At 37.2% G+C, this 12,504-nt stretch overlaps 1 protein-coding gene across 1 annotated transcript; it reads right to left on the minus strand.

Moving 5' to 3' along the window:
- Window positions 1-2,750: 2,750 nt before the first annotated feature.
- STEAP4 (STEAP4 metalloreductase) lies at window positions 2,751-10,179 on the minus strand. Its single transcript, XM_004431319.3, has 4 exons — window positions 9,724-10,179; window positions 8,538-9,065; window positions 7,121-7,285; window positions 2,751-5,745 (listed from the first exon to the last, which is right to left on the minus strand). Exons 1-4 carry the CDS (start codon window positions 10,177-10,179, stop codon window positions 5,482-5,484), a joined length of 1,413 nt encoding a protein of 470 aa, XP_004431376.1. The 3' UTR covers window positions 2,751-5,481.
- Between the last annotated feature and the right edge of the window lie 2,325 nt (window positions 10,180-12,504).

Here is a 12,504-nt window from a genome sequence, read left to right on the forward strand (position 1 = left end):
TCTGGAGGAACCCGAGCCAGGCCCAGTTGTTCAACCTATCTTTGAGTGCTACTCAAATTGTGGTCAGCAGATGGCGCTGGTTTGCGAACCATTTGTTACCAGTCTGATAAATTCAGAAATTGAGCGTCAAAGTTTAGAAACTTTAATAGCGATTTGATATTGCCACAATATTTAAGTATGGTGATTTTGTGTTTTACACACACACACACACACACACGCACACACACACACAATGGTCAGTGATGAATTCAAAAAAATAAAAACAAACTGGCCTCTACCTCCCATAGTTGGAGAGGCACAAACTGTGAATAATGACACTAAGACCAATTGGGTGGAAGTACAACTAGGAAAATTTTGGTTAGATGTAAGAGAGATTTTTCTAATTGCCCAGAGTGCCTAACAACAGAAGAGATTTCTTGTTGGTGGCAGTGAATCCTCTTCTCATGAGAAGAGTTAAGCCTGTGTGGCTGGCTGGCTGTTGAGACTGTAAATAAGCCTGAATTTGGTGGTGGATCTCTTCCATTTTCACAGTTTCTACTACTCTGCCTCAGTGAAATTTGAACAGTAATTCTGTCATTCCTATTCTTCTCTTTCTATGAAAGAAAGGATGAGTAAAAATGAAAATAATACACTGGTTGTGTTCCTTCAAAACCTGTTGACTCTCTAAAAATTATAGGGGAAAGTGTAATGCTAGTTGATCCGTTCTGATAGTTTCTGATATACTGTGAGTTCCATCCCAAAAGCCCTTCATATTTACAAGACTGAGAACCTGGCAACAATAGGTAATGGGACTGAATCTCTCTCTCTCTCTCTTTTTTCTTTAACACTAAGATTTCTCAACTAGTATTAAAATGCTAAATGAAAAGTCTTACAAGATTTCCTGTCTGAGTCACTGGATCTCAAGAACAAATAAGTTCACTCAGTACACAAGGCACTAAGGCAAAACCAGAGAGAAAGGAAAACATTTGCCTTTCAGTTCCTGCAGAAGAGCTGTACTCTCCTTGGCTACTCCTTTGAGTCCTCCTTCAGAAGGTTTTGCCTACCTCCACCTGAACAAAGCTCCCTTTGTTGCTTAGGAAAGCTTGTGGCCGGATTGGAGTGGAATATTAAAATCGCAGTTACGACAGAGTTGAACTCAATGCTGAAACCATAGATGGCACATCGGTACAACCTTAGAGGGTGTACTAAAACCAACAGTAGGCAAACATGGAGTGTTAAGGATGGGCAATCAGGAATATTTAAAGTACTAATGAGCTTCCTTTTTGAAAAGTATTTCAAAAAAGAGTTGCCAGTGGTTCAGTCCATCCAGCCTAATATATGAATTTAAAGGGACATTTTGGAGGATGGCCTAAGTTACCCCCATTATATTAATGGTATTGAAAGGGAATGGACCTGGAGTCAGACTGTCTTAGTTCAAATCCCAGTTCTGCCTCTTACTAGACAAGGCACTTGATGTTTTTAAGGCTGTTTCTTCTTCTGAAAAATGGAGATAATAAGAGTACTTAGAGAACTTTATGAGGATTGAATAAAATGTATGTCAAGTGTTTAGCACAGGCTTTGCTCATAGTATTATACAATAAACATCATTAGAAGCCTTCCAAGATTCCTTCGGAGACGGAAACATGTAGAACTGGATGCTCTTGTGCTGGGTGGGCTAGGGCAGGGGGCACTGTCCTGCCTGCACACTCCCCCTTCTCTAGCCCCCAATCCTTTCCCCTTCACCCTTGACCCTTCTCCTCCCTCCTTTGGGTCTTTTTCTCACATCCTCTTATCTGCGAGTTCAGGCTTTGCCTTGAGCTTCAGGAAAGGTAAGGCATAGAAGAGTAGCTTATTCTCTTTTCCTAAATTCCACTGAACAAATCTTTAGAAGAGTGGATGATTTTTCTACATTGTAATCCTAACTCACTGTAGAAAATTGGAGTAGGATCATATAATGATATCTTTGGTGTGTGTGGATTAGACAGGTGGTGGTGGTGTGGATGATGGCTATGGCGATGGAGAATGAAAATTGCAAGCTCTGTGTGCAGCACCTTGACTGCCATTCTACCTTGATTTGGGGAGGAGGTCCAGAATCTTTGAGCTCCCAGAGGTAAAATTAGTTATATCCTTTCATCGTTACCATGGCTCTCCTGTGATCCCTGAACAGTAAATGCATGAAGAGCTCTTGAACACAATTTCTAATTGAAGTGGCTTTTGACCAGGGGCTTTTCTGTTTGCCTCTAGCTTACTCCACGTAGACAACCGTCTCTTTATTTATCAGTTTTTATTTTGCTTTTGAAAGAATGATAACACCCATCAGGCCAGGCGAGCAGGGCGTTTAATGTCTGGTCCCACAGGCTGAAGTCCGACCTGAAGTCGGTCCACTCATTGTTAGCGCTGTCCGAGGGGCACCCACTTGGAGGAAGGAAAGCCTTTTGTTTGTACTTCTCACAAAAGTCCACTGTGGGATAGGATACTCCTACCCTGTTTGGCCAGCTGATCCTCTCCCCTCTCTGAGGGTAGGACTGAGACATGCGGGATATTGGAATGTACCCCTCCCCCCCCAAGAGCTCAGGCATATATCGCACGAAGCTGTGCTTTTAATGTGCCGTTAATGTGCTTTTAAACCCATGTACGGCCTCTCCTTTTTCTTATCCCTGAAGAGAGGTATTTTTAGTTCCAGATGCTGAAACTACTGTGATTCAAAACCTTTCAATCACTTTCTTTGGAATGCTGATGAGTCAAAACCAGAATTAAACAAAACTAGAAAATATTTTTAAAATAATATTTAATGAGTACACATTTACAAAGGCAGTCATCCCTTAACGTGGGGAAAACATACAAAAATAAAAGGTCTATGAGTTTAATAAAAATTTTCCTAGAATACAGGAAACACACCAGCAGTGAAGACATTTAGTCTAACTTTTTCATGTAGAACAGTTTGGACCTGTTAAAAGGAATACAGTTTACCCAACACACCTATTTCCATCTGTTCCAAACTTGTTCTTTCCACCTGCAGTAAACTGAAGGAGTCAGCTGTGTTAGGATGGTCAAACTGGCTTGATGGTTTGGGGAGGGATGGATATTCGCAGGGAGGAAAAGAGGAAATTGGCTTCTCTGGTCAGCTGGTGGGGCTTGGAGCCCTTGTGGTTGAGGCTGAGGGTTGGGCCTGGCAATGCACTGTTATGCCAAAACCACCAGGGCGCTCTTTAACTCCTAGCTTCATGCGTGGCTTTTCTTAAGTACCCAGGAAGAGCATTTTTACTAGGTTATAAAAGTGGAGTCCTTTTTACTCTAGGGAAGCTTTTTTACCTAGGTATGGCATTTTCTATTTTTAGTGAACTATGACCCAGTAAAAACATATTATTCTTTTACCAAAAGGGAGCATGGTTAACCCCAAAGGCTTTCCTTAGATCAGCCTGGATAGTACTTAATCTTTAATCAACCAACCTGTAGCCAAAGAGCAGGCTCTAACCCTAAACACTTGGCTGTTTTGCATAAAACTGAGTGGATGAGTAGTGACGTTTTCCCCCTCCTTCCCACTGATGCTCTGGGGTCAGCACCACACACCACAGCTCTGCTCAGAGTCTTCCAGCTTTTTTATATCCTCGATTGGGTGAATCAAGGATGAATTAATGGAGCATATGTTCTGTGTATGTTCTCAGTGAACACAAATTGAAATAAAAAACAAAATCTATAAGGGTATGATGCGACCAATACCCTCATCCAGTGCTGATGATATTGACAAAGGCACTTAAGAAATAATTTTGCAATATATATCAAATGCAATAAAAAGTTCTTTAATTTTGTAATCCCAATTCTTGGCAAGTATTCTGAGGAAATAATTTAAAATATGGAAAAAGGTTAAAAGTGCTAAGATATTCTCTGAAATGTTATTTGTTTTAGTAAAAAATGGATATAACCTACATGTTTAATTAGGGCGGTGATTAAATAAATGCCCATTTGATGTAATATTATGCAGCCACTAATTAAATACATATACCTTGTAAGTAAGAGAACAAAGCCACTGATATAGTAAGTGAAAAAGGAAGGATATAAAATTGAATATACATTATAGCTAGAACTATTTTCAAAAAGTTTTATAGAAAAATATCCTGGATTGTGGGTGATGTTTGAATATATTTTAATCATTTTATATAATGTCATGTAGAATATATGATAATAAAAGTAAAAAAAGAGAAAAATAAATGGCCTTTGTAAAGCAGGCAGAAAAATGTCAAACCCAAAGCTTTTGGTTATTTTGGTATGTGGGAAGATCACGCGTAAGGCTCCTTTTAACTCCAGGCGTGAGCCAGGAAGCCTAATCCTGCTGAAGGTCATCTTGGAAATGGCACTATCAGCACAGAAAACAGAACCATCCTGCATTCCAGCAAGGATTTGAGAAAGAACCAAGTCTCATATTACAACCACTGCTCACACCTCTCCGCCCTGACTTTCATTTCCATAATTCTCTCTCATCTGTGCATCCGTCAAACTAACACTTTCATTATTCATTTAATTTCACTACTTAAAATTATAATAAACTATGACAAATTTTGGAAGCTACTTTTTTATACTAGAAATTCATTTCATAGTGATTAATGTTGAACAATATTTGGAATATATTATTTACAAAGCATACTACAATACCTAAATAATACCAAACCTAATATAGTGCAACTTTACAAAATTTATTTAGCTTGCTGTCTAAAATTCTGGTTTATTTGAACTTTTTGTGCAAGGGCTTTTATCAACCCTTCCTTGCTTATTGGACCTTGAGAAACTCCAACTGGATATCCCTCAATTTTAACTCAGTCGTTCCTACACCTATTCTTTGTAGAGGAAAGATCTTGTGATAACTGCATAGATTTGCATATATCCAACCCATGGTTACTTCCAATCAATTGTGATATTTTTGTTGTGTTATAAAATATTTCACCACGGTACACATCCATATTGGTAAAGGCAAAATCAAAGAGCACATTTAACCACAGAATTCACTACGGTAATATTTATGATCACCTTCACTTCCAAAAAACAATTTTAAAAAATCTCGTTCCTTTTACTTTATTTGGTCCTCTTCTTCAGACATACCTCATAAAGTCTTTATCATCGGACACCACCTTACTGTTTTCTCTTTCACTCCACTCAGGCCTTGAACCAGAGAGAGAAGTTGCATGTACTTCCCCTGGATTTTGCAAGACATTAGGTCATGCCATGTTGCCCACAACAGAGAAGCTTCCTAGGGTGAAACCACAAAGCTAATTGTGATCTCAGCTCTGCTGCCTCCAGGAAAAGGAGAGGCAGGGACCTGCCCTGATTTATTACTAACTGGAGATAAAACGGTGTCAATTTCTCAAAGTCAGGCAACATTTACTTCTCTGTTCACAAACTTCAGGCCATGGTGGGAGAAAAATGCTTTCTCAACTGTACCCATTATTCTTCTTTAAACATACAATGCATACTATGTAGTTTAGAAGTCTGGGTGAATTGAACTTTGCTTTAAATATCTGTTTTTCCATTCAATGCCGATTTCGAGGATTTCGAGTTTCTTTCCCAACCCTGGCGGATCCGTGTAAGGGTCCTGTCTATGCACGGCAGGATGAGGATAAACTTGATCACCAACACAGTGCAAGGAATGATGAGCGCTATCACGTAGGCTGAAGGAAGATACCATCTGAGAATTGAAGGATTGAGGAATCTCTTTCCCCCGTACACCAGGGTGTGGGCTGTGCACAAGATCAGAGTCAAATAACCCAGTTTGGACTATAAGCAAGAAACAAAAATATGTATATAAACATATTTACATTTTAAAGTGAAACATTCTAAACCATTTGTCAACAACCACAAAACTTTGAAACCTATAATATTTAGAACACTCTACTAAGTACTGAAGAAAGCATTAACCCTCCTTCGGAATGAGAAATACTTCATTTTAAAAAAAGATTGTGCTTACAAATGACGTGGTGGTTTCATCTTAACCTGGCCAGACGGGAAAGTTTCCTAGGACTAAACTCTTTTGAGTTAGAATAAATAATGTATCTTGCCTTCTTCCTCAATGGTAAAACTCTTTCCTTGATCACTTTTTCTGAAGGCCAGAGATGAATGAGATACAGTGTGTGCTCCAGAAGCACCACATTACTATGTTACTGACTAACAGCAGATGCTAGCTAATTTCTATCGCAATAAAGAGCAATTGGCAAACTTGACTTTTGTTTGTTTGTTTTGGCCTAAATACTAAAGCTCGATGTTTATTTCTGTCTTAATGCCTTGAATAAAGGTGTTAACATGAGAAAATGTTGACTGCATTTGGTCCCTGGGAGAAACTGTGTGACTTTTGAAATTCAAATAGCTCTTTAAAAGTCAAATCTAATTTCAGTTCCAAATGGTCTATTCTTTTGTACTGGTTCACAATGAACATGCATCAGAATCATCTGGAAGTCTTGTTAAAACGAATTGCTGGGCCATACCTCCAGAGTTTCTGATTCATTGGGTCTGGGTGGGGCCTGGGGATTTGTGTATCTAACAAGGTCCCAGGGGATGCTGATAATGCTGGTCCAGGTACCACACTCTGAAGACCACTGGTCTATAAGAATAGTTACTAACCGCCTTTAATGAGGTGTCTGGTGGTTGATATGTGGAAAAAACCAATTTTCCCTCTTACAGACCAGCATTGAGTCTGGTATGACGACAGTCAACCATATCTTGCTTCAAAGGTTTTAAACTTTATTTCAATATATGTCTTTCCATATCAATATGTCCATATTCTAAGGTTGATTTTCAGAAGTAGAAATTTTGTCTTTGGGTTTCTCTTTACCTTCCACCTAGTACATCTCCACACACAAAGCTTAATAGTTGTTGATGCTTTTCACTCTATAGTCTTTGCTGTGGCTCTGGGAGTAGTCAGGAATCTTGGCAAGGGATACCCTGCTAGGAAGTCAAGCCATTATGAAATTTGCCTTTTGGTACCAGAGTTTAGCATTTTCTAATTTGAACTTGTTTCAGTTGCTATTTTTATGAGATTGCTAAAGAAGTGATAAAGCAAAATGAAATTTATGCATAGTATGAGAGCAAAATGAGAAAACTTGTAAAGCCAGACTCATTTTGCTATATAAAGTAGGGTACATCTTGAAGTCCTTACCTGGACAAATCGGAACTCTCTCCAGTTGACCATGTTGCTAACTGATGGTAAGGAAGTGATTCCCAAAAGTACAAATAGGAAAAATCCAAGGATTCCCAAAGATATATATGAATCATTAAGCCAGGCGGTAGAGGTACTAAATGGATTTTCTTTCTTGGTTGTTGCCTAAGAAAAATTATAAGCAATTTTTTAAAATTACATTTTTTATGAACTTCCCAAACTTTTCAAGGGACTGAAAAATACCTCTGTATGGTTTATTTACTCAAGGCAAATTGCATGACATTTCTTAATAATAATTTGAAAATAATTATAGAGAAAAATATGCTTAGAAATTATATTTTTTGTAGAAAATGTAATTGGTTCTGCTGGGACTTTATTACAATAGTTGACTCCAGGAATTGTGTAGGGAGTTTTAATTGACCCTATACATCCTAAAACAAAGTAAACATTTACTTAAACCTTCTTTACCATATGGTTTCTTTTTCCCCAAGCAAAACTTGATGTTCTCAAATGATTACATCCAGATTCTGTTTTTTAGCTTTATATGCTGATTATTCACACATACAAAATTTGGGTTCTTTTGTGTTTACTACGTCGCAGTATAGCATCAAGTCTGTCACACCATAGATTGAGAGAAATCAGGCCCCTGTAATGTGTTCTTACCCAAGAACCTCCCATGTATCTGTTAGGGAAATAATGTAGAGAAATCCACAGAAGCACCATCAAGGAGTTATTGACTAATACACTCTGAGACTGCAGTAAGATTGATCAAAACCAATTATTTCCAAACTAGAACTGATGTATAGCACTTCCTCTGGGACTGCTTTAAGACTCCTTGAGCTGATTCTCTCTGAATTTTTTGACTATGCAGAAAACAGTATTTGACATTTGCTCAGAATTGTTTAGCTTTCTAGTTATTGAGGACACCTTCCCACAAGTCAAACATTAATGGAGTTATAAGCACCCTTTTGTGAATCTGTTTACATTCCTGTGACACATGTTTGAATAGCCCAGCTACTTATAAGACGGTTGGTTTTGACTTCCAAAAGGAAGTAGCATGCATAAAAATAGAAGCTTAAAAACACATTGGTTTACATTTATTGACTGCTCCCCAAAGGAATTCAAGTAGATATCATTAGGTTTCCTGAGGCCCCAAATCTGTCAGTTTGTCAGTATCCCAGCGAGTCCTGGGAATACAAGTGAACCTTGGAATCTAACTTTCATTCTCAATAGTTGTATGAGATCTCAACTGGATTTATTAAAAAAAAAGAGAGATATGAAGTGTCTAATTCTAGTTACTTTAAAAAATAAAGATGCTTAGACGAGTGATTTTTCTATAATTGTGAAATGGACTACAATGTGGCAAGGTTCCTCTTTGATTTAAGGAATAGGACAATATAAAAGAGTAAAGATTTACCTGGGTGATGGTCATATTTCTCCACCTCCATCGTACATAATAACGAATCGGAATCACAAGTGTGTAGATGACGTGAAGGAAGGCAAATCCCAGTGCTATCAAGCCAAGCTGCTTTCTGCAAAGCATCCAGTGGTCAAGCCAGTCTGGGAATCGGCGGTATTTTGTACCTCGGTACAGCTGCAGAATGGCAGCAATAACACCGGGGAGGTAAACCAGTGCAAGCAGCGTAAGCGCTGCTATTGGAAAGACACGATTTGGAATGGAAATAGCCATGCGAAATGTGCTATCCTTCTTTTCATGAACATAAGGGTAGATTACTTCTCTTATAACACAGTAGAAAAAGAGGAAGGCACACAGAACAGCAGACAAATAGAAGGGGAACTTCCACAATGGAAATAGTTGCAGGGGGTAGTTTTCAATTTCTTTGGCTGCCATGAGAGATCCTTGATCCAATGGAGTAAGTCCAAGAGTACGAACAATATCTATCACTCGTTGCTTGGCTTTGCTGTCATTTCCACAGACAAACACCTAGATTAAAAACAATTAATTTTGTATTTATTCTTTCTTTAGTAATTATTTTGAAAGTCTATATAAGCACCATGCAGAACAATGACGTGTAGTAGTGAACTGCTTTTCAGAGAAGGATGTAGGATCAACATATTTAATGAGAAGATGTTTTAAACTTGCACATGTGTGCTAGATGTGTACCAGGGTTTTAAGTTGAAAGTGGTTTCAGACACATCATACTGATATGATAAGACTTGGTTCTCCACAGTGTGAACAGTTTGATCTTTCTTCTGTATTTGTGGGTGCTGCATCACTAAAGGATTACTTCTAATCTCATGAATAAATGGAACCAGTTTCATGCAGGGTAATGGGAGTGGAAAGGATATCCATCAACAATTTAGCTATGTTATTTTCTAGTACTGACCAGAGGCCTCCAGAGAATGACACCAATGGGTTCCATCAAACTAAAAGCTGAGGGTGCAGACAGTGGGAAATAAATCACAACAATTGACTACCCTACTTGGTCAAACCCAAGAAAATTATTCATGGCACATATTAGCAGAATGAAATGTTTAGTGGGTATTTTATTTTGGACTTATATTTTGGAAACTTGGAGGTAGGTGCACATTAAAACATTCACTTTTTAAAGACTGAGTGTAAATTCATCATTTACTCTTACCTGCCGACTTGCATCCAGTGCTCCTGACTGGAGAGCCCAGGCCGAGATGGTGTTAAATGCTTTTACTACTCGGGCTCCCGGCACCAACTGAGCAAGGTATTCTGCGTTAGATTCTGGATACTGATTGATTTTGAGGTTGTTGCTGACATCAACCAATATTTTCCCATTGAGAACCTCAATTAGTTCTGTGAGAAAATCATAATGCTCTCTGTGGACTGTTATGATTATGATGTCAGATTTCTGGGCTGCTTCTGAATAGCTCAAGACCTCTGCACCGCTGGGCAGCAGACTGGACATGTGGGGGTTTCGACTTCCAAAAACAATAGAATAACCACACTGCAGCATTTTAAGTCCCAGTGATCTTCCAAAATCTCCAGTTCCAAAAATACATACAGTCTCATGCTTTTCTGAAGAATTCACAGTAAGAGGAAGTGAATCTGAAGATGTTTTCTCCATAACTGAAAGATAATAACACAGATACCCAACAAAATATGAATGCTCTGGGCATGGAAAAATTAATAAGAATCATTTCCAGGAAACAATGATTGACTGATGTTGTTCTAATCTTCTAATGAATTATCTCAAGCGTATTCTGCACAAAATTTGGAAGGAGCAAAAATTGTCATATATATTCTCATAGGTGTCTTATTGAACAAAATCATTGGTGAAAAACTTCTTCTGTTGATAAAGAGATGCAGTGAAAAACTAAGACACTTACTGGTGGGTGTTTTAAACTATGGACATGTATTGCAATGATATTGCATTCATCAAACAGTTACGGTTCCAAAAGTTCTCAGGGCAAAATCCGACAAAGAATGGTCTAACGAGGAACTTATAGACCAATTCACTTATGTTTAGTGATACATAAATCCCAAAGAAAACATTAGCAAACAGAATCCAGCTGCTTGTTAAGAGAAAGTGCACATTGATCAAATGGGGATTATTCTAGGAATGCAAAGATTAGTTCTGTAAATTCAATATTAGAAAATCTATTAATATAATTTACCATATTAGAAGATTTAAGGAGAAAAATATGGTCATATTTATGTATGCCAGATAGACATATGTTAAAATTTGACATTTATTCTTGATTCATAGTAAAAAAGGAATAGATAAATAGTTCCTTAACATATACAGTATCTCTCTCACCCTAAAATCTAATATCGTGCTTAATAGAGAATTGCTAGAAACATTCGCAATAAAGTCATAAACCAGACAAATATATCTGCTAAGACCACTTTAGTTATTATTGTTTGGAAATTCTAGCTAACACAACTAGATCAGAGAAAGAAATCAAAGGTATAGAAATTCAAAAGGGGTTGCAGATAATCAAATTGCAGTCTTGGAAAACTCAAGAAAGTCAACTGAAAAAGTACCATATATATAAAAATAATTCAACATCTTGTCTGGGAACCCAATTAATGTCAATATTCTCCATATATTAAAAAAAAAGTTTGAAGATTTAATAGAAGAAAGGGCCCTATTTAATAGTTGCAACAAAAAGAAAATATTTAGAAATAAACTTAACAAGATAACAAGATATGTACAAGATCTCTATGAAGAAAGATTTAAAATTCCCCTAAGACTCAGAGAAGAAGATTTATGTAAATTGACATGTACAGCATGTTTCTGGATGGGAAGGCTCATCTTCACAAAGATGTCAGTTTTCCCTAATTTAATCTATAAATTCTAAAAAGTAGGGTAATGAATATGGGGCTAGTTCTATTAAATATTAAAATGTTATAAAGCTAAATAATGAAATAATGTGGCACTGTCACAGGAATAGAAAATATTCAGTGGAATAGAGTTAAAAAAATACAGAAATGGACCTAAGCATATATGATAAAGATATTATCTCAAGTCAATGAGAAAAAGATGGATTATTCAGTAGCTAATAATGGGACAACTAAATAGCCAATTGGAAGAAAAAGTTGAATCTATATCTTGCACTTCACTCCAAGGTAAATTTAAAATATATTAAAGATTTAAATATACATATATATATATATATACACAAACATATATTTTGCATATGTGTGTGAGGAAGATTAGTCCTGAGCTAACATCTGTTGCCAATCCTCCTCTTTTTGTCTGAGGAACATTGGCCCTGGGCTAACATCCGTGCTCATCTTCCTCTACTTTATATGTTGGATGCCTGCCATGGCATGGCTTGATGAGTGGTGTGTAGGTCCATGCCCGGGATCTGAACCTGCAAACCCCGGGCCGCCAGAAGTGGAGCACGTGAACTTAACCACTATGCCACTGAGCCCGCCCCCTAAATATATATATTTTTAAAAAATGGAACTATAATAGAAGTAGAAGAGGCCATGGAGAATTCTTTATAACCTTAGAAGGGAAAGGCCCTTTTCTTATATCACAAATCCCTAAAACCATTAAAGAATAAAGTGATAAATGTGATTACATAAAAATAAATTATACCTGCAAAGCAAAAATCACTGTAAGCAAAGTCAGAAGACAATCAACAAACTGGAAAAAATATTTTTAACTCATACAAATCAATAAGAAAAAAAAATTGCCCATTAGAAAATTGGGCAAAGGATATGAGCTGACAGTTCAACCTAAGGAAATATAAAAGACTTTTCAACATAGTAAAAGATCCTTAATTTTATCCAGAATAAAAGAAATGCAAGTTAAAACTAAACTGAGATACTGTTATAAACCATGTGACTGTGTTACTTTTTAAAAGTTTGTGAAATTTAAATTAAAAACAAACCAACCAAATAAAAGTTCTTGAAGTTTCTATGATCTAATAAAATAATC

The sequence above is a fragment of the Ceratotherium simum genome, chromosome 1 (genome assembly GCF_057802395.1).
Source record: "Ceratotherium simum simum isolate JZ-2026a chromosome 1, ASM5780239v1, whole genome shotgun sequence".
NCBI classification, from domain to species: domain Eukaryota; kingdom Metazoa; phylum Chordata; class Mammalia; order Perissodactyla; family Rhinocerotidae; genus Ceratotherium; species Ceratotherium simum.